This window comes from Muscardinus avellanarius, assembly GCF_963383645.1.
Source record: "Muscardinus avellanarius genome assembly, chromosome: 21".
Taxonomy (NCBI): domain Eukaryota; kingdom Metazoa; phylum Chordata; class Mammalia; order Rodentia; family Gliridae; genus Muscardinus; species Muscardinus avellanarius.
Window position 1 is genome coordinate 16,289,406 of NC_137807.1, and position 27,411 is coordinate 16,316,816.

General features: G+C 53.7%; 1 protein-coding gene across 5 annotated transcripts; it reads left to right on the top strand.

Moving 5' to 3' along the window:
* Positions 1-1,932: 1,932 nt before the first annotated feature.
* On the top strand, positions 1,933-23,419 carry PATZ1 (POZ/BTB and AT hook containing zinc finger 1; the record flags this gene model as incomplete). 5 transcript variants are annotated; one of them, XM_080717688.1, is made up of 5 exons in its annotated part: positions 1,933-3,203; positions 4,521-4,584; positions 11,795-11,966; positions 21,627-21,764; positions 23,001-23,419. In XM_080717688.1, the coding sequence occupies 5 exons, from the start codon at positions 1,933-1,935 to the stop codon at positions 23,417-23,419; spliced, it is 2,064 nt and encodes a 687-aa protein (XP_080573814.1). The 5 variants fall into 5 exon arrangements, with proteins under 5 accessions (XP_080573814.1, XP_080573816.1, XP_080573815.1 ...); XM_080717690.1 differs by having other exon boundaries at positions 21,692-21,764; positions 23,001-23,034; XM_080717689.1 differs by lacking the exon at positions 21,627-21,764.
* Positions 23,420-27,411: the final 3,992 nt, after the last annotated feature.

Below are 27,411 nucleotides of genomic sequence, written 5' to 3' on the forward strand. Positions count from 1 at the left end.
GCCTGCCTCAGCAACTCAGTGAGACCCTGTTAAAAATAAAAAGTAAAGCCGGGCGTGGTGGTGCACGCTTGTAATCCCCGCGCTTGGGAGGCAGAGACAGGAGGATCGCGCAGGTTCCAAGCCAGACTCAGCTACTTAGTGAGGCTCTCAGCAACTCAGTGAGACCCTGTTAAAAATAAAAAGTAACGCTGGGCATGGTGGCGCACGCTTGTAATCCCCGCGCTTGGGAGGCTGAGACAGGAGGATCGCGCAAGTTTGAAGCCAGATTCAGCTACTTAGTGAGGCTCTCAGCAACTTAGTGAGACCCTGTTTCCAAATAAAATATAAAATAGGGCTGGGGGTGTATCCCAGAGGTGAAAAGCCTGTGGGTTCCACCCCCCAGTACCACAGAAAAAGAAAATTAAAAAAGTAAACTAGGGCTGGGGGTGCAGCTTGGAGGTAGAATGCCCCTGGGTTCAATCGTTGGGATAGAAAGAAAGAAAGAACGAACTCAAGTATTGACCCCCAAGAGCTGCAGGTTTCCAGAATCGGCGGCTGCGCAGCTTTGGTGCTGCGGGCCAAGGCTGCCTTCTCCGCGAGCATTAGGGAGGGTGGAGGTGTGCCGCGAGCCCGCTCAGGGTTGGGCTCAGAGGATGCTCATCGCCTGGGAGACCGGCGCCATCGTGTCCGGGGGACCGGTCAGGAACCTGGACCTGGCCGGGGACCGAGCCAGGGCTGGCTCCGTGACACGCAGGGCGCAGCCTGGGACTCGAACCCGCGGCTCCTCGGCGCCCGGCCGGAAGCTCGGGGCGCGTGGCTGGCGCGCGGCGGGGGAATCCCGGGCGGCCTTGGGAGCGGGCCCGCTCATTTGCATGTTAATACCCACAATGCTTTTCCCTACACACCGCTTCTCTGCATGGAAGCGCTCGCTCAGTGAGGAGCGGGAAAGTTTGCGAGGCACGCTTCGCTCCCCTCGGCGGCCGCGGGGCGGCTCGGCGCGGGCGCGGGCGCAGCCGGGCGGGGATGCGGCCGGCCGCCGTCTCCCTCCCTCCCTCCCTCCCTCCCGGCCGCGGCCTGCAGGGCGCGGGTCGGCGGGGGGGCCCGGGCGCGGGCTGCGCCGGCATTGGCGGAGCGGCCGGGGCAGGAAGCGGGGGGAGCGGCCGGCTATAAACGGGCGGGGCGGCGGGCGCGCGGCACAAAGGCAGCGGCGGCTGCGCGGCGGCGGGCATCGCGGCGCACGTGCGGCCCGCGCCGGACCGCGCCCGCTCGCCGCGCCCTCTTCCGCCCGGCCGCCCGCCGAGGGGCTGCGGTGGCGAGCGCCCCCTCCTTCTCCTCCCCCAGGGGTGAAAGTGCAAGAGGAAGTGCGGCCGCTGCCATCTTTCCTCCGCGCCGAACGCACGGAGCCCGGGGCCGCCGCGCCGCCGCCGCCGCCGCCGCCCGCGCCCGGCCGGGAGGGCCCGCGCCGCCGCCGCCCGCCGCTTCGCCGGGGCCGCGCCGCCTCGCCGCGCCCCGCGCCCCGCGCCGGCCGGCCCGCCTTCGCCGCCTTCGCCTTCGCCTTCGCCGCCTTCGCCTTTTGTTCCTGCGCTCGGCGCCCCCGCCCCGGCTCGCGCTTTGCAGGGGCCGCGCGCGCCCGCGGGCCGGGGATCGAGCGCGCGCCCGCGGGCCCGCCTCCAGCGCGCGCCGGCGCCGCCTGGCGGCGGGAGGCAGCGGCGCGCCTGCGGAGGGCCCGCGGCCGGCGGCCGGCGCCCGGGCAGCGCGGAGGGCGGCAGCATGCGGGCGGCGGCGCGCCCCGCGGCCTGAGCCGGACCGCGCGGGGGGCGTGTGCGCGGCGCGCACCTGCGAGGCCGCGGCCCGGCGGGCACGTGTGCCGAGGGAGGGCTGGTCCGCGGCGGCAGCCCGGGCGGGGAGGGGCGGGCGGGAGCCGCGGCCGCCGGCGGGGAGGGGGCGGCGGCCATGGAGCGGGTCGGCGACGCTTCCTGCGGCCCGTCGGGCTGCTACACCTACCAGGTGAGCCGGCACAGCACGGAGATGCTGCACAACCTCAACCAGCAGCGCAAAAACGGCGGGCGCTTCTGCGACGTGCTCCTGCGGGTGGGCGACGAGAGCTTCCCGGCGCACCGCGCCGTGCTGGCGGCCTGCAGCGAGTACTTTGAGTCGGTGTTCAGCGCCCAGCTGGGCGACGGCGGAGCTGCGGACGGGGGTCCCGCCGACGTGGGGGGCGCGGCGGCGGCCGCGGGCGGCGGGGCCGGGGGCAGCCGCGAGCTGGAGATGCACACCATCAGCTCCAAGGTGTTCGGGGACATCCTGGACTTCGCTTACACGTCCCGCATCGTGGTGCGCCTGGAGAGCTTCCCCGAGCTCATGACGGCCGCCAAGTTCCTGCTGATGAGGTCGGTCATCGAGATCTGCCAGGAAGTCATTAAACAGTCCAACGTGCAGATCCTGGTGCCCCCTGCCCGCGCAGACATCATGCTCTTTCGGCCGCCTGGGACCTCTGATTTGGGCTTCCCTTTGGACATGACCAACGGGGCAGCCTTGGCGGCCAACAGCAACGGCATCGCGGGCAGCATGCAGCCCGAGGAGGAAGCAGCCAGGGCGGCCGGTGCAGCCATTGCGAGCCAAGCCTCCTTGCCTGTGTTACCTGGGGTGGACCGCTTGCCCATGGTGGCCGGACCCCTGTCCCCCCAACTGCTGACTTCCCCGTTCCCCAATGTGGCATCCAGTGCCCCTCCACTGACTGGCAAGCGAGGCCGGGGCCGCCCCAGGAAGGCCAACCTTCTGGACTCGATGTTCGGGTCCCCAGGGGGCCTGAGGGAGGCAGGCATCCTCCCCTGTGGCCTGTGTGGGAAGGTGTTCACCGATGCCAACCGGCTCCGGCAGCACGAGGCCCAGCATGGTGTCACCAGCCTCCAACTGGGCTACATCGACCTCCCTCCTCCCAGGCTGGGTGAGAACGGCCTACCCATCTCTGAGGACCCTGATGGCCCCAGAAAGAGGAGCCGGACCAGGAAGCAGGTGGCTTGCGAGATATGCGGCAAGATCTTCCGAGACGTGTACCATCTCAACCGGCACAAGCTGTCCCACTCCGGGGAGAAGCCCTACTCCTGTCCTGTGTGTGGGCTGCGCTTCAAGAGAAAAGACCGCATGTCCTACCATGTGCGATCCCACGATGGGTCTGTGGGCAAGCCCTACATCTGCCAGAGCTGTGGCAAAGGTTTCTCCAGGTGAGCAGGGCCCCCTCCCCACCCCTGCCTTCATCCTGGCAGGGGAGATAGTTTTTATTCCAGAATCTGGTGGTGTGGGACTTGGTGGGGCCTCCCTAGACCGGAGTAGGAGCATCCCAGGCTGGGAGAGTGTTATAAGGGCCCTGGCTTTGAGACAGCGTGGCTGAGAGCTGCTTCATCTTCCTTGAGGCAAGTTTTCTGGCACTAGGTATGCCCTCTGGTCTCTTCCCTGGGGCCTGTGGGAAGGGGCCAGATTCCTCAGAGCAGAGCCACCGGCCTGGCCATTCTTCTCCCAGGGCTCCCTTTGTGTTTCGGCACCAGGCTTGGGGCCCCCTTTGGGGGCGGGAGGCTGGGCTCCTCTGGCGACTTTCCGGGTTTGAATGGCTGTGGAGGGAGGGACTGGAACAAGTGCATCTGGGGCTCCACACTGTTCAGTAGCCTCCAGTTTTGCCCTCACAGGAGCCTGGGGGTGAGAGACAGCCGGGCACCCAGAGCTGCTCCCGAACAGCGAACATCGTAACATTTGACCCGCCCTAGCCTGCTGGCTCCAGATCCTAGTCGAATCCGCAGACCCTCCACACGGCCTCAGGACAGAACAGAAAGATGGCAGACCCCCCTTGTTTAGATTTGCCTTCCTGGGAGCCTGGTGGGGCACTGAGGACTTGGCTGGCAGCGGGGGGGAGGGGCCATGAGGCTTTTCTCCTAGAGAATATTCAGAGTAAGAGGCTGGTTCTAAGTTGAATCCTGAGGAGCCACCTTGTATGTAAACCTAGGAATGGAGAACTCCCTCAGAGGGGCCCCAACCAGGAACCAGTCTTACCGGTCAGGCAGCCCCTGCCCACCTGCTCCGGCGGGCATCTGGCTTACCAGCCAGCTGGGGACTTAAGGCTCCATTGCCGGCCTCTGGGGACTGAATTCCAGCCGGGTGGCATTCATTGGCTGCCTTGGCGGGAGAGGCTGGGGGAGGGGAACACGGACTTTCTAAGGGGCTTTAGTCTGGACAATGAATCACCACCCCCCCTCCCGGAAAGGCTGTAGCAAGGCGGCCTTGCTGCATTCCAAAGCCGCAGCCTCTGGTCTGAGAAATCATTGAGTTTTTGCTGGGGGGAGTGGAGGAGGGCCGGCCAGATCAGAAACAAATGTGGACCTCCCTTCCCCCTCTGGGGGAACCTATGGAGCCAGGGCCTGGTGACTTTCTTTGTCATGCTGGGGTGGGGAATTGGGAGTCCCCTCCAGCAGTGTTTGCGGGGGCGGGTCAGGTTTGTCCCCCCATCTTTTGATGTCTTGGTTTGAAGTCCCTCTGGTTCTCTTTCCTAGGCCAGATCACTTGAACGGACACATCAAGCAGGTGCACACCTCGGAGCGACCTCACAAGTGCCAGGTAGGGCCGGGCAGGCTGGGAGTGCTGCCCACAGGCGGCCGCGAGTGTGCTGTGCTGCTGCTGGCGGGCTGACCATGCTTTGCACACCTCCCCACTCTGCCTCCACCCCTCTGCCCTCCTCCTTTGTCCCTCGCCCCGGCCCCCTCCCCCGGCCAGTGTTCCTTCCTTCCTGGCCGCTTAGTCTTGGTTGCCCCGTCTTGTCTTCACTGTTGCTCAGCTTTTCCTCTGCTGGTGTTTGCCGGCTCCTCAGATGGTGGGCCGCGTCGCTCGGGTGCTGTCCTGGGGCACCTCGCTCGGTCCAGCTGCTGGCTCTTAGTTGGTAGGACCTGGGATTTTAAAACATCTCCTGGAAGTCCGTCTCATTTGGCCTGAGTTGGAGCTCCTCCTGGGTCTCCTCAGCCTGAGTCAGCCGGGGAGGCCGGAGGCAGGGTGAGGGTGGCCTTGTCTCTGAACACCAGCACCATCCTAACCTGTTCCTGAGCCGTGTGTACGAGTAGCCAGGTGTTTGGAGGAGCAGGGAGCAGGGGTCTCCTTTTCCGTTAGGCTCTCTGCAGAGTGGCAGATATGGAAGGCTGATTCTGATTCTTACCCTTGTTTGCTTAAACACTGTCGGGGGGGCCCGCTGGCACTCAGAAGAGTGAGTCTTTTCCCCGGCTGCTAGCATTCCTTTGTGGATGGATAACATGCCTCTGTCTCCTCCCTGGTTGTCTCCCTCTCCCATGCCAAGTTCCTGCCAAGTGAGGGCGAGACAAGGTTGTGGGGTATTTGCAGCAACCTGTGGCTGGGACAAGATGCTGCTCCTTAATGCTGGTACCAAGGAGGCAGGGTTCAGGGGGGCCGGTGGGAAGGGAGGAGTGCGCAAGCGTTGGGCCAAGAGCCCCGGGGGCCAGGCATGGACAGTGTTGGTAGACAGGCAAGGTACCCCCGGAGGTAGCTGGGGTGGGCCTGCTGGGGTCTGTCTGCCTGCTGCCTTCTCTCTCTCTGGTTCTTTTGTCACAGAACACATTCCGGCTCTCCCAGGTAGTGTGCTGAGTAGCCTGGGCAGAATAGGAGGTGCCCAGAGGGCAGTGGGGGCGTGCCCGGTGGCCGGGGGGTAACCTGCACTCTCTGCCCTTTTTCCAGGTGTGGGTTGGGAGCAGCAGCGGCCTGCCGCCCCTGGAACCTCTTCCTAGCGACCTGCCATCATGGGACTTTGCCCAGCCTGCTTTGTGGAGGTCGTCCCATTCGGTTCCTGACACCGCCTTTTCCCTTTCTCTAAAAAAGCCATTCCCAGCCCTTGAAACCCTGGGTCCAGCACACTCCAGCAACACTCTCTTCTGCCCAGCCCCACCCGGGTATCTGAGGCAGGGCTGGGCCGCCCCTGAGGGCAGCCGGGCCTTTACTCAGTGGCCCGTGGGCTAGCTGGCCTCCGTGGAGGCAGCTCGCATGGAGGGACAGGAGTGGTGGCTGCCTGAGACCCCTGTTTTGGGAGAGGCCAGCAAGGTGGTTCCTGCCCGTGGTGCCCAGCTCCTCCAGGGGCGACCTGGAGTTTTTTCTAGCTCAGGGACCCCAGATAGGGGTAGCAAGGAGCACCTTTCTGGGTCCCCACAGCCTCCAAGTTTCTTTTGGGGCTTGCCTGGGTCATTCTGGAGGTTGGTGCTTTCCTGGGAACCAAGCCTCCAGCCTCTGCTTCTCCTCCCCTGGCATCACTCGTAGGCACCGCGTCTAGAATGGTCTGCGCCCTCCTCCAGGAGTGAACCCGCTCCAGGGCAGCCCTGGTGCCCCCCTCCCCACTCAGACCGGTCCCGCCTTCGTTTCTGGCTAGTGAATTAGACTTCTCTGCTTTTGGGGTTTTTTACCTGGTCTGCTCAGGAACTAAACAGTAGCTTTATATCCGGCCATTCCGGTGTACCGCTGTAGGGTCTGGTAAAGCAGATGTAGACCCCCGGACCCCATTGGTGTGCCCCTCGGCCCCCGCAGGCTCCGCGGGGAAGAGCAGGAGTGATGATAAAAGTTTTCATTCTAACATTTGAGGCTTTGTGTGTTTTGTCCTTGGTCTGTGTCATAACACTGCCATCGTTGTCCTTGGTGTGCGAGCCCCGTCCCGCCTGCCCTCCAGCACACACTGCCCTGTCACCAGAGCGCCTGAGGGCCCAGTGCCTGGAGACACGTGCAGCCAGCCGGAGCCTCTGGTGTGGTGTGCTGAAGGCCTCAGAGGGGAGGGCCGCTCTGGGAGCTGCTTCCTTGGCCGGAGGCAGGCTGGGCACCAGCCATACCACTTGGCCCCACCTGATCCTACAGAGGACAAAAGAGGCCAGTTACAGAGACAGGTGCCACAGCATGAATGGGAAGGCCAGCTGAGGGCAGGGGCAGCAGCTGGGCAGGGCCAGACAGGGCTCTGCAGCTTGGTCCGACCCTCCTGACCTGCTGTAGGCATTGCCGGGTTTGTGTGGGTGGGCCGCTTTGCCCGCTGGAGCGGGCTTTTCCCATTGCTTCCCCACTTGTCGGGTGTCAGAGAGGGATGAACGGGGCCACACGGGAAGAGGCTGGACCTCCATGCACTGCCCTGGCTCCTCAGCTGGGGAGGCTCAAGATGCCACTGAGGCTGCCAGACTTCGGAGACCACTGGGGTAGGGGCATCTCGTATCCTTGGTACCATCTGGGCCTATTCCCACGCTGCCCAACTCAGGAAGAAAAACTTTGGGAGGTGTGGGAAGCTGGGAGCGTGATGGCCGGAGCGCTGGCCTGCAGGGCCAGGACCTGGGGGTGGCTCCTGACAGCAGGCTGCCCGCGGCAGGGCAGGAGTTCCAAGCAGGGCCCACAGCTAGCCTTCTGCTTCAGGCTGTCCTGTTGGGGCCGGGTGCTGGGCGTCCGCTCCGGCAGGTCTGTCTCCCGAGGCCAGTTCTCCAAGTCCTATGACCAGGCTCTTTCTATTCTCTGTTGTCTGAACTTCTGGCAGGCCTAAACTTGAACTCATAAACTTTCAGTTTCCCCAGAAAACGAGGTCCAGCTGCAGAGGGTCAGTCCTGGCTCAGAGAAGCCAGGATCACTTCAGCTTGGCTTTGTAACACAGTGAAAGTTTTTGTTGTCTGTGTCTTTTCTCTCCCCAGCAGTAGAGTTACATCCCTAATTGTGTTTGCTCAGGCTAAAGTTAGCTTTCCTTCCTTGAGAGATAGTCAGTGGAGGATGGGGTGAGGGGAGCCAGCCTGGTCTGGGTTTTTTTGTTTTTGTTTTTTTAATTTTGCTCACTTAATACACAAGTGGAAAATCCATTGTGGATAATGGAGGCTCGGCTGTCCATCATCTTTAGGTAGCAAATTCTTTACAGGACAGATCTCCAAAGAGGGCTGGCAAAAGAAACAAGGCGTGTCTTTCTCGCAGCCCTTGTGCTCCCCCTCCCTGCGCCTGGAGAGGACGCTGAATGTGAGCCTTCAGCTCTTTTCTCATACCTGGTCTGTGTTGTTTCCTTCAGTGTGAGACTTGGGGCACACCCACAGCCGAGCTGGGGGGATGGTCCCAGGTCACTGCCTGGCAAAGGCAGCTCTTGTCCCTGGCTAAGTGGACATGTGCCCCTCTCCCAGGGAGCTTTTGCTCTGGTGCACAGTCTGGTGGGCTGGGTGGTAGAGTCTGAGTTTCTTCTCCCACTGTGGCTATCACTGGGTCACGAGGTCCCTGACTAGGGAGGGGTCTCCCTGTGAGCCCAAGACCAGGTCTCCAGTGTCCAGGTGCTTTTGTCCCACGTCATCACCTCTGCACTAGTCACTCCGCTGTCCCCACCAGGAGGGTCCTGGCTACCCCCTCCCCCGCGAGATGCTGCCTCTGCTGGATCTGGAGATGCAGGAGCTTGGGCTCTGGGCTGGTTCCCATCACAGCTGTGCTGTGTCCTTGCAGGCCTCCTTCGCACAGCTGTACATTGGGAAAGATAAGACCTCCATGTATAAATTGTTCTGTTCAAGTTTCAGAATGTTTACTTAAAAAGAAAACAACTGGGAACAGCAAGGGCTGCACTAGAGAAGCCGTCTGGGGCTGTAGCAGTTAATGGTGGCGTCTTCCCCTCCACCGTGTTGCCTGTCTTTGCTTCTTGCTGTGATGGTGCGCGGATAAATAATTTGTATGTGGCAACTGATCAGACGCTTACCTTGAGACCTCAGGTCCCCGGAATCTGCTTCTAAACAGCAGGGACAGCTCCATTGTAAGTAAACAGGGTAGCCATTCTCCAGTGGGTTCACAGTTCATCTACAGTGCCCTTAAAGAGCAATGCTGCTTTTTCTCACAGTTCTAAAACAGTAGGCACACACATACATAGAGAAAAGGAATGAGTGAAACGTGAACCCCTGAAACAGCTCCATGGACCCAAGTAGCTTGAATACCACTGGATTCACCTCTCCTCGGGCTTTCTGACAGTCTTTGTCCTCTAGGGCACATAGGAAGGGATGCTGGGGGGAGAGAATGCCTGATACTAAGTCATGACCGCAGGCCCTGGGAAGTGCCTGGTGACCCAGGCCTCGTACCCAGGAGGCAGGTGCTATTCTTTAGCTCCTAGGGGGTCTGACTCTCAGGTCTAGCTGTGAGCTGTTGCTCCTGATGTGGGATGCTCTATGGGCATGTGCTCCTGGAGGAGGAGGTCACACAGCTTGCCTCAGAGGGCTGCTGCAAGCACGGGCTGCATGAGGACGCTTCTCACAGGCGAAGGGGAGGGCCTGCTGTCAGTGCAGGCTGATCGTCCTCCTTATTACCAATGCGCCCTCACCCCAACATTTCACAGATGATCTCAAAGCCTCCAGGCCTCAAGCCTGTCCCCTCTGGTAATTCTCACATTAGCAGAGTTGACACTATCAATTCATGGGTTGCTTTTTCTTTCCCTTTTTTTTTTTTTTTTTTTTGGTGGGGGCTTACTTGACCCAGGGATACTTTTACCACTGAGATACATTCCCAGTCCTCTTTAATTTTGTTTGTTTGTTGTGGTACAGGGAATTGAACACAGAGGCATTCTACCTCTGAGCTACACCCCCAGCCCTATCTTTTATTCTTTCTTTCTTTCTTTCTTTCTTTCTTTCTTTCTTTCTTTTTTTTGTGGTACTGAGGATGGAACTCGGGCATTCTACCTCCAAGCTACAGTCCCAGCCCTATGTATGTATGTATTTATTTATTTTTTGGTGGTACAGGGATGGAACCCAGGGGTCTTCTACCTCTTGGCTACACTCCCAGATGTATTTTATATTTTATTTGGAAACAGGGTCTCACTAAGTTGCTGAGAGCCTCTCTAAATAGCTGAGACTGGCTTCGAACCTGTACGATCTCCTTTTCAGCCTCCCAAGTACTGGGATTACAAGCTTGCCCTGCCACACCCAGCTTTATTCTTTATTTTGAAACAAGGTCTCACTGAGTTGCAAAGGGCCTCACTAAGTAGCTGAGGCTGTCTGTGAACCTCAATTCTCATGTCTCAGCCTCCTAAATGCTGGGATTACAAGTGTGTGTCACCACGCCCAGCTTATTCTTTATTTTTTTTTTTTAATCTGGTTACTTTATTTTTGTTAGTGCTGAGGATTGAACATGCTAAACACATTCACTAGTACTGAGCTATACCCTTTAAGTCCCTATAGATAACTAATAAAGATAACCTTAGTTGCCAAAAATAACTGAATTTACTTTTTTATTTTTATGTGGATCATACTAAAAATGGCATTCACACAGGCTTAGTGCTCTCACCCCCTCCCCATTCTTTATTTTATTTATTTATTTATTTTTGGTGGTGGCACTGGGGGTAGAACCCAGGGGCTTTCTACCTCAAGGCTATACTCCCAGACCTATTTTATACTTTATTTGGAAACAGGGTCTCACTAAGTTGCTGAGAGCCTCACTGAGTAGCTTCAAACCTGAGTGATCCTCCTTTCTCAGCCTCCCAAGCGCAGGGATTACAAGCATTACACCCCTCCCTCCCTCTCCCTCTCCTTCTCCCTCTCTCTCTGGGCTTCCCATTCTTTATGTAACAGTATCTCATTAAGTTGTAGAGGGCCTCACTAAGTAGCTGAGATCTGGCCACAAACCTGTGATTCTCCTCTCAGCCTCTCAAGTACTGGGATTACAAGTGTACACCAGCTCATCTTTTATTTTTATTTTGAACAGGGTCTTGCTAAGTTGCCCAGGCTGGTCTCAAACTTGTCATCTTCCTGCCTTGGCCTCCTGAGTAGCTGGTATTACAGGCAAGTGCCACCACGCCTGGCTTATGAGCTGCTTTTTTTTGAAATACACTCATTGGTGCACTGTAATTATACCTCACGATGAGGCTCTAAGTGATACAAACGTCCTTGCACAGGGACTTGGTGTTTTCCCGGCTCCTTCCCTGGACCCTCCCTACTCATACGATTTGGTGGTGACACTTCTGCAGATGAGTTTAGCACTGTTTGAACTTTTTCCTTCATTTCTCCTTTTTTCCTTCCCCACCTTCCTCCCCAATTCGCTTCCACTATTCTACTGATCTTGCCTCATTCATATGGGCTGCTTTTTCTATTCAAACTCAAGAAAATATTATAAAGAGTTACCTGTATTCTTGGTCCTGCCTTTCCATTTCCCTGCAATCAAAACCAGTGTTCCTTTTGATAAAGTAAATTGGATTCTATGTGTTGCTTTCAATATGTGAGGACACCCTGGATGGAAAGCAGGAAGACTGGTGTATATACCGACGACTCCTCTGCAAGTCACTTAAAAGTCAGTGCGTGTTAAGTCGATGCTTAATGGGTAAACAAATACCTGGCAGTTCACTTTGCGAGGAGCATAGCACTTAGCTTGCCGTGTTCTGGGCATGCCTGTGGTAAAGAACCAGTAATTCCAACTCAGGGGTCTGGTGAGGAGGCATCATGGGAAATAAGAACAGCTACTTGGTGCTCTGGGTAAAGAGCCCAAGCCATTTATTTATTTATTATTTAGTGCAGTACTGTGGATTGAACCCCAGGGGCATTCTGCCTCTGAGCTGTACCCCCAGCCATATTTTATTTTTACTTGGAAGTTGATGAGAGTCTCACTACTTGCTGAGACTGTCCTCCAACCTGAGGTTCTTCTGTCTCAGCCTCCCAAGTACAAGCATGCATGCGCTACCTCGGCCAGCTCTGAGCCAGGCTCTAAAGCTTTCTGAGGATGTCCACCTGATGGCTGGAGCTGTTTTGCTTTGAGTGTGCTTGGACAGGGGTGGAATCGTGGCTTCGCCTCATCTTGGTTTTCCTTCTGCCCTCAGACCTGCAACGCTTCTTTTGCCACCCGAGACCGTCTGCGCTCCCACCTGGCCTGTCATGAGGACAAGGTGCCATGCCAGGTGTGTGGGAAGTACTTGCGGGCAGCATACATGGCGGACCACCTGAAGAAGCACAGCGAGGGGCCCAGCAACTTCTGCAGTATCTGTAACCGAGGTAATCTCCCCACTGTTCTCTCATGGCCAGGGGATGGGCCTGGGCATGTGTGCGACCTGCAGGGGTGTCCTGAGTACCCTGCGCAGACTCGCTCCCACCACCCTTCCTTCCCGCTGAACAGACAGTGGCTTCACCACCCGGCTAGCTGTTTACGTCCCCTCCCTCCCTCCCTTTTTAAGAGCTTGGGGTGCTTGGAATAGGGGCCCCAGGAGACCTGCAGACAGAACAGGGGAGAGGTGATTCATTCCCTAGCTTGGACCTGTAGCTCACCTGCTGCTCAGGTGGAGGATGGATATGTTTGGCAAACACTTTGAAGTACTCAAGTTGGTAAGGAGTCGTGAGGTCTTGGGGGCCGAAGAGGGCCCTTTTAGAGGCTTGTGGGCTGATTCACTGGCACATGTGATTTGGCAGCCAGGGAAGGTCAAGTGTGGAGATGAACAAGAATGAGCACAGATGGCCAGAAGTAGACTGTGGCCTTTTGGAGACAGGAAAGTGGCAGGCGCCCTGAGCGGGGCAGTGTGCTTAAGGATGAGGTCGGCCCAGGCGGTGTCTGGCTATAGGAGCATGTGGTGTTGAAGTCAGGCCTGTCCCTGAAGTTTTGTGGGGTCTGGTTGGCTGTTGGAAACGCTGGGAGTTTGTTTGCAAACACAGCATCCCAGGAGGAGGCAGTTGAGTCTGTGCTCAGGGAGGCTGGGAGCGGATTGGCTGGCCTGGACAGAGGGGGCTTCTGTGTGGTTCGCTTGCTTTGGCCAGGTGGGGGTGCTGCCGGGATGTCTGTCCCTGGGTGCTCTCCTCCCAGTGCTTCTGGAAGTCTGCAGTATGGCTCAGTGGACTGAACACTGAACTAGAAGTCAGGGGACCCAGGGCGCAGTCCCAGCCCCTCAGTCTCTGGCCTCGAGCTCCCCCTTCTCCTTTCTAAGTCTCAGTCTCTTCTCTTAAACCCCCTTTCCCGTCTCACTGGGTTGTGATTATCCCAAGACAAGGTAGGTGAAAGTTCTCTGAGCCTGTGTGTGCACATCCTCACACTCCGACAGTGGTAGGAAAGAAGCCACTCGTTGACACTGGTGTGGACCAGGCACAGCACCTGCGGGCCCTGGCTGGACTCCTCAGGTGCCTGTGCTATCTCCCCGCCCTGGCGTTGCTGGTGGAGGGAGGCTGCCGAGTAGCAGGGTGTTCTTGGTGTCCTGTCCTGGGCTGCACACCTGGAGTTTGCGTTAAGGCCACTAGATGTTCTGTTTGTTCCACTAAGGAGCCTGCTGTGGATGCGGGGGAAGGAGGAATCAAAGCTGTGCAAACTTTGTCCTGTTTTTTTGACATGTTGCAGCCCATTTCTGGTGGAAACTTTCCCTGGGGAGCAAGCAGCGGGGTTGTGCGAGTAGGGAGGTCATGAGCATGGTCTCAGCCCTAGAAAGAGCTGGTTTCTTGTCTTCTTCATCCTAACCTGGCTTCCTGGGAGTGTCCCAAATAACTCAAAACTTGCTCTAATGCACTAGCAGCAGACCTTTGGTCAGGATTTTTTTTTCTTTTCTTTTTCTTTTTTTCTTTTTTTGTTTTTTTGTTTGTGTGTGTGTGTGGTACTGGGGTTTGAACACAGAGGCATTCTACCTTTGAGCTATACCCTCAGCCCAATTTTATTTCTTATTTGGAAACAGGGTCTCACTAGGTTGATGAGAGTTTCACTTCTTGCTGAGGCTGTCCTCGAACCTGTGATTCTCCTCCTCAGCCTCCCAAGTACAGGGATTACAGGCGTGCGTTACCACGCCCAGCTTGGTCAGCTTTTTAGTGTTAAAGTTCCCAGTCCTAGACCTGGGGTTGGAGACCAGAGGCTGAGAACCAGTAAGAGTGAGAAGGATAAAACCAGAAAGTCCAGATGGTGGCACACTGCAAGAACTGGGTAGGAGACATCGGGCCCCTGGAAGTCTCGCTGGGGAGAAGGGAGAGCCCAGAGCAGCGAGGCCTCGGGAGCGCTGGCCCGGTGACGAGAGCTGACGTGGCGAAGCCCACAACTACTGTGCCTTAGGATTTTTCCCCAAAATCTGGTAAAAAGGACATGAGCAAGAGCCACAAGCTTTGTGACTGGGGTGGGGACCCCCTAAAAGTAAAAGAGCTTTTTTTTTTTTTAGAAAAGCCAAGACTAGACCTGAATCACAGGCTGAGCCTTTGAGTCCTAAATCCAAAGCGGAAAGCCCCATTCCTCTAAGAAGACAAAAGAAAGCTCTGGGTAACCCGGGCTGGGCGCTCAAGAGAGGACAGTGGTAGATGGTAGTCTTTATCACAAGAGAAGGATCAGGATGCTACCTCTGGATCCTTCCTTGGGCAGAAGTAGGAACAGACCAAAAAAGGGGTTGGGGAGGAAGAGGACAAAGTTCTTTTTGGACACCGAAGACATTGACACACTGGAGTGAGAATACAGAGAACTCTGTCGTCCTCTCCCCTGTAGTCACCAAGGTGTGAATACCCAGGAGTCATTTAAATAGCAAATATGCTTAGGATTGCTTGGAAGTGGGGCGCTTGCCTTGCCTACATAGGCCTTACGTGCAATTCTCAGATTTTTTTTTTTTTTTTTTTTTTGCGGTACTGAGGATGGAACTCAGAGGCATTCTACCTCTGAGATACACCCACAGCCCTATTTTTTATCTTTTTTTTTTTGGTGGTACTGGGGTTCCTGGAAGCCCTTCTACCTCTGGGCTACACTCCCAGACCTATTTTATATTTTTTATTTATTTGGAAACAGAGTCTCTTAAGCCAGCAAGGCTGACTACGAACCTGCGTGATCCTCCTGTTTCCGCCTCCCAAGCGCAGGGATTACAAGTGTGCGCCACCATGCCCAGCTAGATGTTCTTATTTCTGTAAGGTCCAAGTAAAGGCTAAATGTTATCCTGCTGGCCAGTTAAGATTAAATCAGTCAGGTGCAGTGGTGCATGCCTGTAATCCTAGTCCGTGGGTGGCTGAGACAGGATCGCAGATTTGAGGACAGCCTCAATAACTGAGCAAGATACTCCGCAATTTAGTGAGCCCTTTATCAACTTAATGAGACCCTGTTCCAAAATTTAACAAAAGTTTTTTTTGGTACTGGGGATTGAACCCAGAAGCATTCTACCTCTGAGCTATACCCCCAGCCTTTTATTTTTATTTTGAAACAGGGTCTTACCAGTTTGGTGAAAGTCTCACTACTTGCTGAGGCTGTGATCTTCCTGTCTTAGCCTCCCAAGTACTGGGATTATGGGCAGCATATGCCACTACTCCCAACTTCAAAATAAAAAATTATTTTTATTTATTTATTTTTTCTAGTGCTGGGGATGGAACCTAGGGGGCATTCTACCTCCAAGCTACACCCCCAGCTTGATTCTATTCTTAATTTTAAAACAGGGTCTCACTGAACCTGCATTTCTCCTGTCTTAGCCTCCTAAGTACTAAGATTACAAGCCTGCACCACCATGCCCAGAATTTTTTTTTTTTTTTTTTTTTTTTGGTGGTATTGGAGATTGAACCTAGGGGCATTCTACTCCCAAGCTATACCCCCAGCTCTACTTTATTTTTATTTGGAAACAGTCTTAGCCTGCTGTGGTGGCACATGCTTGTAATTCTATACTTGGGAGGCTAAGACAGGAGTATTGCAGGTTATCAGCCAGCCTCAGCTGCCTAGTGAGGCCCTCTGCAATTCAGTGAGGCCCTGTTTCAAAATAAAGAATTAAGCCAGGTGTGGTGGCGCATGCTGGGAGGCTGAGACAGGAGGATCGCACGTTTGCGGCTAGCCTCAGCTACTTAGTGAGGTTCTGTTAGTGAGCAATTTAGTGAGACCCTGTTTCAAAATAAAGAATAAAAATGAGAGCTAGGGGTGTAGCTTGGGGGTAGAATGCCTCTGGGTTCAATCCCCAGTACCACAAAGAAAAAAATAAGAGAGAGAGAGTCTTTCTAGGTTGATGAGTGAAACTGTCCTTGAACCTGTGATCCTCTGGGCTCAGCCTCCCAAGTGCTGGGAGTACAAGGGTGGGCCACCATGCCTGGCCAAGAAAAAAGATTAAAAAGTGCTGGGACGCTTGTAATCCCCGGGTTTGGGAGGCGGAGACAGGAGGATTGCTCAGGTTCAAAGCCAGCCTCGCTGGCTTAAGAGACCCTGTTTCCAAATAAAATATAAAATAGGTCTGGGAGTATAGCCCAGAGGTAGAAGGGTTCCATTCCCAGTACCACAAAAAAAAAAAAAAAAAAAAAAAAAAGTGCTGGTAGTGTAGCTCAGAGGTAGAATGTCCCTGGGGTCAATCCCCAGGACCACCACCAAAAAAAAAAAAAAAGTTGAATTAGGTGAAGTTCCAGGTGTCCTCGAACTCCTAACTCTGAAGAATGGAAAAGAAAGAGGACTGGCTGCAGGCCCTGGACCCCACAGGAGTCCGATGCAGGTTTTAGAAGCAGGCGACCCTGTCTGTCCCGGAGACTGTGAGGGTGCACACTGTTAATAGAGGAAGATCATCTGCAGTGGAGGGCACATTTATTCTCAGGCTGAGGAAGGGAGTTGGGTTGAGCCGTGGGAAGGAGGGAAGGACCTGGCGTGACGAGTTTCTTCTCTTTACATTTCTGAAGCAGGGCTTCTGACATATACATATGTGCTGGAATGGGGGCGAGGGATAGCATATCAGGAATCTGCTTCTGACAGAGTCATTTGGACTCAAAAATTATTGCTTAAAAGGTAGATCTGGGCGTGGTGGTGCACGCTTGTAATTCCAGTACTTGGGAGGCTAAGACAGGAGGATCGCAGATTCACGGCCAGCCTCAGCTACTTAGTGAGGCCCTCTGCAACTTAGTGAGATTTAAGAAATAAACATTGGACTGGGGTGTAGCTTGGAGGAGGTAGATGCCCCTGGGTTCAGTTCTCAGTTCTGCAAAAGAAAAAGTAGAGGAATCTTCCCAGTCAGTAGAGCACCCAAGTGGACGGACAGAGGCTACCCACCATCCCCTGGCCTGACAGTCCTCCTTCAGGTGGGTCGGCCCCTCCAGGATGCGGTCATGGGAAAAGCAGGCCCCAGTCCCTGCACAGACATGGAACTTGCTAAAGAAGAATTTGCTTCTAGAACGTACATTGCAGGGCACTAGGCAAGAAAACGCAGCTGAGGAGTTGTGCCTTCTGCTAGTAAACTCATCTCTGGAGTGGAGGGAGGACGCATGTCGGTCGTTTCCATCATTCACCCAGCATGCTCCCGCCACTGCCGGCGCTCCCATCACATGGCTACCTGGGTCGGGCTGCATCTTTGCCTCTTTGTTAATCCGTGGTGAATGGGCGGGTGAGTTCCGAGTGCTGGCTAAAGGCTAAATGCGTCCGGCTTCAAAGACCTGTTCTGCTCAGAAGCTCAGCTTCTGTTTCATCCTCACGCTTGGCTGCGAGTTACTCTGTGTTTGAATTTGGGCTTTAAGTGGCAGCTGTGGATCCGTTCCTTCCACCTCGCCAAGCAGTTTTGCTATAGATAGTACAGTCTACAGCTGGAGAAAAGTCAAGAGGACTTAGCCACGTGTTTCTCAGACTGTTTTCCAGGAAAACGCAGCAGGTTCTTATTGCATACCTGCTGTGTCCCCTGGTATGGCAAGGAGTAAATAAAATAGATGCTCTCTCCTCCTGTCTCATCCACCGTGGTTGCAGGGGGCCTGCCCTGCCACCATGGAGAGGATCCACAAGGGATTATAAACCAAACCAAAGAATTCTCTTCTAAGGTGGCATCATCAGTTGGGCACAGTGACGTGTGCCTGTAATCCCAGTACTTGGGAGGCTGAGATTTAAGGACTGCTGGTTGCAGGCCAGCCTTAGCAATTTATCCAGACCCTCAGTAATTTAGTGAGACCATTTCAAAGTTAAAAAATAAGATGGGTATGGTGGCATATGCCTGTAATCCCAGTAGTTAGGAGGCTGAGACAGGAGGATCGCGGTTCGTGGACAGCCTCAGCTACTTAGTGAGGCCCTGTTTCAAAATAAAAAAATATATATATATAGGGTTAGAGGCATAGTTCAGAGCTTGAATGTCCCTGGATTCAATCCCTAGCAATAAATAAATAAATAAATAAATAAATAAATAAATAAATAAATAAATAGGCTGGGCGTGGTGGCGCACGCTTGTAATACCAGCATTCAGGAGGCTGAGACTAGAAGATCGCGGTTCGTGGACAGCCTCAGCTACTTAGTGAGGCCCTCTGCAACTCAGTGAGACCTGATTTCAAAATAAAGAATAAAAAATAGGGCAGGGGGTGTAGCTCGGAGGTCAAATGCCCCTGGGTTCCATCCCCAGACTTGCAATAAATAAATAAATAAATAAATAAATAAATAGGGCGGGGGGTGTGGTCCAAAAGTAGAATGTCCCTGCATTTAGAACTTTCCTATCAGAAAGTTTTGATACCTTGTATTAGTTGCCAAGGCCAGTGTCTCCTGGTTTGGCTTGCTTTGGAGGTCCTCACAGTGCCAGCCCAATGGGTAGGGCTAAGAGCCTCTATCCTGTCGGCCTGGTCGAGTTAATCCCGACTACAGTCTCCCTTTGGGGAATGTTTATGTGGGCCCAGCCAGCCTGTCACCTGGTGACTGGCCCCAGGCCAACCACTGAAGTCACAGCACAAGAGGACCTACTCTCCTAGGCAGGGAGGACACAGCACCTGTTGCAGAAGGATCTTTAAAGCAGCTGTGTGGGAAAAAGAAGGGAAATTTAACATTTCCCTCCAGAACTATCAACTGCTGCTGTTGGGAGTGTTTGCTAAGGAAGTTTCCCATGGCTCAGCCCTGGCCACTGGCAGCATTCGCTCTAACCTGTCGACGTGGTAGAGTGTTGATGATAACGAAACCTGCTGTATAAGTCCAAAAGATTGCCAGAGCGGTGGGGCATGCCCGTCATCCCAGCGGCTCAAGAGGTTGAGGCAGGGGCATTGCAAGTTCCAGGCTAGCCTAGGCAACTTATTAAGACCTCATATAAAAAAAAAAAGTTATAAGGGATAAAAGAAAAAAGTTATAGGGATATATCTCAGTGGTAGAGCCTCCCTGGGCCTAATCCCCAGAATTATCCCCCCCCCAAAAAAAAAAAAAGAAAAAAAAGAAAAAAAAAGAAAAAAAAGTCTATAAGATGTTTCTAATGTTTCTAGGGCCCAGGGCCAAGATGCAAGAGTTAGAGTCTTTCCAGTGGTCAAGCACCAAGCTCACAATGGCCTGTGGTCACAGGTTGGAGTGAGTGCAAGTTCTTCCACTTTGCAGCTGTATGTGTGACCCACAGCTACTTGGCCTCACCAGGCCATTTGTTTCTTCATCTGCAAAATGAGTATAATATTTATCCCCACATAGCCAGGCATGGTGACACACACACCTCTAATCCAGTACTTGGGAGGCTGAGACAGGATCCCAGGTTCAAGGTCAGCCTCAGCAAATTAGCAAGAACTGGTTCCATATAAGACATAAAAAAGGTTGGGGGTGTAGCTCAGAGGTAGAATGCCCCTGGTTTCGATCCCTAGTACCCAAAAGAAAAAAACTAAAGCGATCCCAACACATAAGGTGTTAGAGAAATTCTGTGGAATAGTGTGCACAGCGTTCTGGGCCCTGGTGCACCATCAGCATTTTTTTTTCTTTTTTTCTTTTTTTTTTTTTTTTTTCAGTATTGGAGATGGAACCCAGAGGCATTCTGCCTCCGAGCTACACCCCTGCCCTATTTTTTATTCTTTACTTTGAAATAGGGTCTCACTGAGTTACAGAGGGCCTCACTAAGTAGCTAAGGCTGTCTGAAAACTGTGATCCTCCTGTCTCGGCATCCTGAATGCTGGGATTACAAATGTGCGCCACCATCAGCATTTCTTAAAGATGAAACTTTATTATAGTTCCAGTGGCATTCAGAATGCTATGACAATCAGACTTTTTTTTTTTTGGTGGTACTAGGAATAAACTCAGGGGTATTCTACTTCTGACGTATACCCCAGCCCTATTGTATTTTTTATTTTAAACAGGATCGTACTAGCTAGGTGTGGTGGTACATGCTTGCTCCCTGCAACTTAGTGAGACCCTGTTTCAAAATAAAAAATAAAATAAGCTGGGTATGGTGGCGCATGCTTGTAATCCCAGCATTTGGGAGCCTGAGACTGGAGGATCGCGCAGTTCGCAGACAGCCTCAGCTGCATAGTAAGGCCCTTTGCAACTCAGTGAGACCCTGTTTCAAAAATAAAAAGACTAAAAAATCAGGCTAGGGGTGTAACTCGGAGGTAGAATGCTCTTGGGTTCTATCCCCTATAGCACAAAAATAAAATCAGCTTGGGGATGTGGCTCAAAGGTAGAAAGCCCCTGGGCTCAATAAAAAACAAAACAAAACCAAGGTCTCACTAAATTGCAGAGGACCTCACTAAATTGCTGAGGCTGACCACAGCCTCACAAATCTGCCATCCTCCTGTCCTAGCCTCCCAAGTGCTGGGATTACCACTGTGCACCATGTTGGCTTTGTGTGATTTAAAAGGGAATGAAAGTACCTAAGAATATGTGGGCCAGATCTGGAGTGGATTAAAGGGACACTGGCTCCAAGGGGGCCTTACACCCAAAGACTTCGGTGCCCTTGCCTGCAGTGGTGTTCGATGGCATACCTCCTTCCTGTGAAAGCCAAGCTGGGTCCCTTTTACTGGCCTGATTCTGTATCCGTGGACTTGGCTGCTGTGGAAGTCAGTCCAGCGTCTGCTGTTTGCAGCCTGAGATGCTTCGTGGCTAATTGGCCCAAGCTGTGGTGTGGCTGGAGCAGCTGTGGGACACCGGCTTGCCCTGCTCCAAAAGAGAGACAAGCGGAGATCAGCTTTGTTTCTCGAAGTGAACCTGGGGGTGCTCTAGAACCAAGTCAAAAACTACCATGGATAAGAAATGACTGTGCCTTCTTTTTTTTTTCTTGGTGGTGCTGGGGCTTGAACGCAGGAGCATTCTACCCCCAAGCTAGACCCCTATCCCTTTTTTGGTTTTAAAATGGGATTTCTCATTAAACTCCTGCAAGTTTCACTGAGCTGCTGAGGCTGGCTTCGAACTGCAATCCTGTCTCAGCCTCCCAAGTACTGGGATTACAGGCATGTGCCATCATGCCTCGCTGACCATGCCCCTTTAACATAACTTCCTATTTTTGTTCTTTTTTTAGAAAGCCTAAGCAATTACTAAATCCCGCTACTCTGAAGGTAGGAAAGTTAGCAAAGTAGAACATCTCCTACCAGGTAGAAGGGGACCCTGGAGGCATTCCTTGGGGGTTTCGCTTTAGCTCAGTCTCCGTGTAGCGAGCGTTCAGCGCATTGGGCTGGCTTGAGGGCTCCCTGGCCTCACACGTTTACCTCACCACATTCCTAGGCAGGGTCCCTGCAGCTGATCTAGCCTTTGGGACGCTGACCTAAGCCACCTGTTACAGAAGCACCAAGCAAGTCCAGGGGCAGTGACCTCTGGCCCTAGCGGGAGCAAGGTCTCAAACCCTCCCACCAGGCGAGCTGGACCTCAGGACAGCCTTGCAAAGAGGCTGATTTGTGGCCTGTGCCCCCCATCCTGAGCCAGGGGGCTGAGGCGGTTGCAGCTATTTCGGAGGGGCCGCATTCTAGGTGCAGCTGACTGGGAACGCTAGCCAGAGCGGCCGGAGGAGAGGCACGGGGAAGCAGGCGTCTCGCTGGCCACGGGATCTCATCTCCTTTTGTCTTGTTTAGGTTTCTCCTCTGCCTCCTACTTAAAGGTCCATGTTAAAACCCACCACGGTGTTCCCCTTCCCCAGGTCTCCAGGCACCAGGAGCCCATCCTGAATGGGGGAGCCGCGTTCCACTGCGCCAGGACCTATGGCATCAAAGGCAAGCGACCCCTTGCTCTGCACTTTGCTTCTCTGCGCAGACTGTGTTGCGGGGCGCTGGGCCGGGCGTGGGGAGGCTTGCTGGTTGCTGTGAGGAGGTCAGACATCTGGTTGCTGTGGCACCCTGCCAGGAGGAAAGTCACACGGGGATCTCACTGCAGGGCACTGCAAGGCCCGGCCCCTCCTCCTCCCCAGCTCCTTCCTCCCACCTGGCTAGTCCTGCCGTCCAGAGCCCTGCAGGGATGCCCCAGCCCGCATGCGTCCTGGCCTCTCCACCACCCGCCGCCCTGGAGGCAGGGTGGAGCTGCGCCGCCCGTAGGCAGTGTGGAGTGTGCTCTCCTGCGCTGACCTTGTAGACTAGGGTCCGGCTGGCGGCTGGCATCTCCTGCGATGGAGGCAGTTGGCTGCCGTGGATGGCCCTCTCTGTGGAGGCTCGGGCCGCGTCAGGAGACGCACAGCAGTAAGCGAGCTCACTGGTTGCTTCTGACTTGGAGGTGGTCTGTGGGGCTTTCAGCCACCCTTCCTTGTTGATCATGGTGGTTCTGTGTGTGTCCTGTTGTTGGCGACTTGCGATGAGCCAGGGGCTTGGCACATGATGGATGGCAGAGATGGCATGCTCCACGCTCCCGTCGCAGGCCTCCCATCCTGGCACGGCTCTCTGGACCAGGCAGGAGGCTGGTAGTCAGTAGCGGGGCCCGTGCGGCTGCGCGAGGCAGAGAGGTGAGGGCCGTGTCTTGGCCTGGCAGGAACGCCAGCTGGCTGAGTTGTTCAGAGCTGCCTCGGCTGCCTGGTGCTGGAAGGGTCTCGCAGGAGGAAGTGGTGAGGTCGGGCTCGTGTTTGGATTGGTTCCTGTCTTGCTGGACAGGACTTCGTGGTTCGGGTCCTGCCTGCCTTGCAAGGGCTGCAGCCAGTCTGGTGGGGAGGCCACCGGTTCACCTGCAGAGCATCTCCGGATTAGTCGTCCCCAGAGGCGCCAGGGAGTTGGCCTTTGACTTGTTCAGGGCAGGAGCAGTGGAGGCCCCTCTTTGCACCCCTTTGTTGAAGCAGGCTGAGAGGATGGTGAGCAGTCCACGTGCACCTGCATGAGGAGTCCACAGCGAGGGAGGCTGGCGGCCCCCGGGCTCTGCCAGGGCGATGGCTGGCCAGCCGCCCTCCACAGGCCTGTGAGCCCTCGTGGCCCCCCAGGAGGGGCTCCAGAGCCTGGCCTCATCTTTCCCCTGTGTTTGTTTTTTCATAGAAGGCCAGAAATGTTCACATCAGGACCCGATTGAAAGCTCCGACTCCTATGGTGACCTCTCAGACGCCAGCGACCTGAAGACACCTGAGAAGCAGAGCGCCAACGGCTCCTTCTCCTGCGACATGGCGGTCCCCAAAAACAAAATGGAGTCTGACGGGGAGAAGAAGTACCCGTGCCCTGAATGTGGGAGCTTCTTCCGCTCCAAGTCTTACTTGAACAAGCACATCCAGAAGGTGCATGTGCGGGCCCTCGGCGGCCCCCTGGGGGACCTGGGCCCTGCTCTCGGCTCCCCCTTCTCTCCCCAACAGAACATGTCTCTCCTCGAGTCCTTTGGGTTTCAGATTGTTCAGTCGGCCTTTGCGTCGTCTTTAGTAGATCCCGAGGTGGACCAGCAGCCCATGGGGCCTGAGGGGAAGTGAGGCAGGTGCTGCACCCCCAGAAGCCGCCATCGGGGTGCTGAGCAAGTGCTGTGAATGCGGAGGAAGGCGATGTCTTTGGGTTCTGTAGCTGAGAGAGTTTTATTCGTTTTTAACTCCCCATCCCAACCCTACTTCCTCTTCACCATCCACTCCCCTCGATGGTCTTTAGAAATAGATTCTCATCAGATACTCTGCAGAAGTCTCTGCGGGACCCCATGCGGGGCTGGGCGGAAGCACTCCCTAGGTCGCTAAGGCGGCACCAGTCCTGGTCTCTAACGGGCAGAAGCTGGAATTCTTGGTGCTGAACCCCTCATGATCCAAGCCTAACTCAACCTCGTGGCATTCTGGGATCTTGTGACTTTGGTCCCATCCCACCTCTCAATTTCTTCATTCCCCCTTCCCTTGTCCCTCCAAAGAGCCACAGTAGGGTCTCCACCCATTCATACCACCCTGATGCCCAGCTGTTTTAAAGAAACCTGGAAACCTACAGCATTTGCGGACCACGGGGTGAGTGTCCTCTGAAAGCCGCCCTGAGCCTTGCCCTGGGCCTGGGGGGCCCCAAGCCTTTCTGAGCCCTGCTGGAGGCTAGCATTTTGCTGCTAGGACAAGCTCAGCTGTTGAGGACACCCCCACCTCAAATTCCAGTTCTTACATGATTTTAACCATTCAACTTGCTGTTGGGTTTTAATTCTCTAATTATTATTATTATTATTATTGTTATTATTTTCTAGGACCAGTTGTAGTGAATCGCTACTGAAAGCTATTCCAGGTGATACAGAGCTCTTTGTAAACCGCAGTCACACATTAGGGTTAGCATTAAACTTTGTTTAGATGTACCATAATTAACTTGGCTAGTTGATTGTTTGAAGTCTATGGAAGAAATAGTTTTATGCAAAATTTTAAAAAATGCCAGTCTGGTCAGGAAGGTGGGGTTTTGATGCTATTAGAACAGGAGGACAGGAGAGCCAGCAGGCGAGACTGCGTACCTCCGCGTGTCACACACGAGCAAGCGCAGGTTAACCTTGTGATGTGAATTGATCCGATCAGACTGTATTAAAAACGTTAGTACCTTACTCTGCCTGATCCCCTGAGTGCAGTTTTTCGGCCGAGGGGGGTCGTCTTCGGGACCTGGGAATGGGCAGTCTACACCCATACCTGGGGTGGGGCAGAATCCCAGGGTACCTCTCTTCCTCCTAACTGCACCAGTGCCTGGGATTGACAGGTGGCCCTTTCCACTGAAGACTTCTCTGCCAGGATTCAGCTCTTCCCCCCTTGACCTGTGGTAATGGGATTGAACCCAGGAATGCTTTACCACTGAGCTACATCCACAGCCCTTTTTATTTATTTATTTATTTATTTATTTACTTATTTACTTATTTACTTACTTATTTATTTTGCAGTACTGAGGATGGAACTCAGGCATTCTAACCTCTGAGCTACACCCCAGCCCTGTTTTTTATTCTTTTCTTTCTTTTTTTTTTTTTTTGGTGGTACTAGGGTTTCTGGAAGCCCTTCGACCGCCGGGCTACTCTCCCAGACATATTTTATGTTTTTTAATTTGGAAACAGGGTCTCTTAAGCCAGCAAGGCTGGCTCCGAACCAGCGATCCTCCTGTCTCTGCCTCCCAAGCACAGGGATTACAAGCGTGCGCCACCATGCCTGGCTTTTTTTTTTTTTTTTTTTGGTGGTGGTACTGGGGTTCCTGGAAACCCTTCTACCTCTGGGCTACACTCCCAGACCTATTTTTTTTTATAGTTTTATTTGGAAACAGAGTCTCTTAAGCCAGTGAGGGTGGCTTTGAACCTGCTAGATCCTCCTGTCTCCACCTCGGGATTACAAGCGTGTGCCACCACACCTGGCTTATTCTTTATTTTGAAACAGGGTCTCAATGAGTTGCAGAGGGCCTCACTAAGTAGCTGAGGCTGGCCATGAACCCTGATCCTCCTCTCTTTTCTCAGCCTCCTGAATACTGGAATTACAAGTGTTCACCGCCACACCTGGTTACCCGCAACCCCCCCTGTGTGTGTGTGTGTGTGTGTGTGTGTGTGTGTGTGTGTGTGTGTGTGTGGTAATGGGGTGGAACCCAGGGGCTTTTCTACCACTGGGCTATACTCCTAGACCTATTTTATACTTTATTTGGAAACAGAGTCTCAGCGAGTTGCTGAGAGCCTCACTAAGTAGCTGAGGCTGGCTTCGAACCTGTGTGATCCTCCTGTTTCAGCCTCCCAAGTGTGGGGATTACAAGCGTGCGCCACCACGCCCTTTTTAATTTTTACTTTGAGACAGAGTCTTGCTTACTTGCTGAGGCTGGCCTGAAACTTGTGACCGTCCTGCATTGGCCTCCTGAGCCCCGGATCAGAGGTATGCGCCTGGCTGTACATTGTGAACAGATGTCCACCGCCTACCTTTATGCTTGTGTGTCACGCATGGTTTCAGGCCTGAGCTGAACAAGATAACCCTGTATAGCTTAATGAGAGACATAACTAACAAATAAACATTTAAATATGAATTTGGACACTGTGCATGGTGGCACATACTTGTAATCCCAGCATTCGGGAGGCTGAGACCTGAGGATCACGGTTTGTGGACAGCCTCAGCTACTTAGTGAGGCCTCTGCAACTCAGTGAAGCCCTGTTTCAAAATAAAGAATAAAAAGTAGGGCTGGGGTGTAGCTCGAAGGTAGAATGCCCCTGGGTTCCATCCCCAGTAAATAAATAAATAAATAAATAAATAAATAAATAAATAAATAAATATGAATTTGGGTAATGAAAACTGCCTGGGAAGGAACTAGGCCAGGTAGTAACAATGGGATGCAGGGGGAGGCACGGGGCTGGGGAGAGGCGGCATGGCGCTAACCCAACACATCGCCGGCCAGGGCTGAGGAGGGACGTGGCAGGGCAAGCCCGCATGGCCCCATTTCTGAATCTACATGATGTTAAATCTAAGTTGTTGCACCATTACTGGTGAACATAAGAAAAGGGGGGAAGTGCCAGGCGTGGTGGCACACGCCTGTAATCCTTGTGCTTGGGAGGCGGAGAAAGGAGGGTCTCAGGTTGGAAGAAAGCCTCAGCAAGACTATTTCCAAATAAAATTGGAGCCGGGCGAGGTGGCGCACACTTGTAATCCCAGCATTCAGGAGGCAGAGACAGGAGGATCGTGGTTTGTGGCCAGCCTCAGCTACTTAGTGAGGCCCTTTGAAAATCAGTGAGAGCCAGGCATGGTGGCGCACGCTTGTAATCCCCGCACTTGGGAGGCTGAGACAGGAGGATTACACAGGTTCGAAGCCAGCCTCAGCTACTTAGTGAGGCTCTCAGCAACTTAGTGAGACCCTGTTTCCAAATAAAGTATAAAATAGGTCTGGGAGTATAGCCTGGAGGTAGAAAGCCTCTGGGTTCCACCCCAGTGCCACCAAAAAAAAAAAAAAAAATCAGTGAGACCCTGTTTCAAAATAAAGAATAGAAAGTAGGGCTGGAGGTGCAGTTTGGAGGTAGAACGCCCCTGAGTTCCATCCCCAGTACTGCAAAAATAAAAATAGAATAAAATAAAATTGGCCTGGGGTGTAGCCTGAAGGTCGAATGTCTCTGGGTTCAACACTTAGTACCACCAAAAAAAAAAAAGTATAGTGATACATGCCTGTAATCTCAGTACATAAGAGGCTGAAATAAGGACTCCAAGTTTGAAGCCAGCCTGAACAATTTAGAGAGGCCCTCAGCGACTTAAAATAGAGCCAGAGGTATAGCTCAGAGGTGCAATGCCCGTGTTCAAGCCCAATACCAGGTCTGAGGACAACCTCAGCAACTTTGTGAAGCGCTCATCAACTTAACGAGTCCCTGCTTCCAAATAAAAATTAAAGATGTAAGGGTGTAGCCTGGAGATAGAATGCCCTGGATTCTATCCCCAATACCACAGAAATAAGTTAATAAAATAAGATAGTGCTGGGATTATAGCTCAGAGCTAGAATGTCCTCATGTTCAATCTTGAATACCACAAAT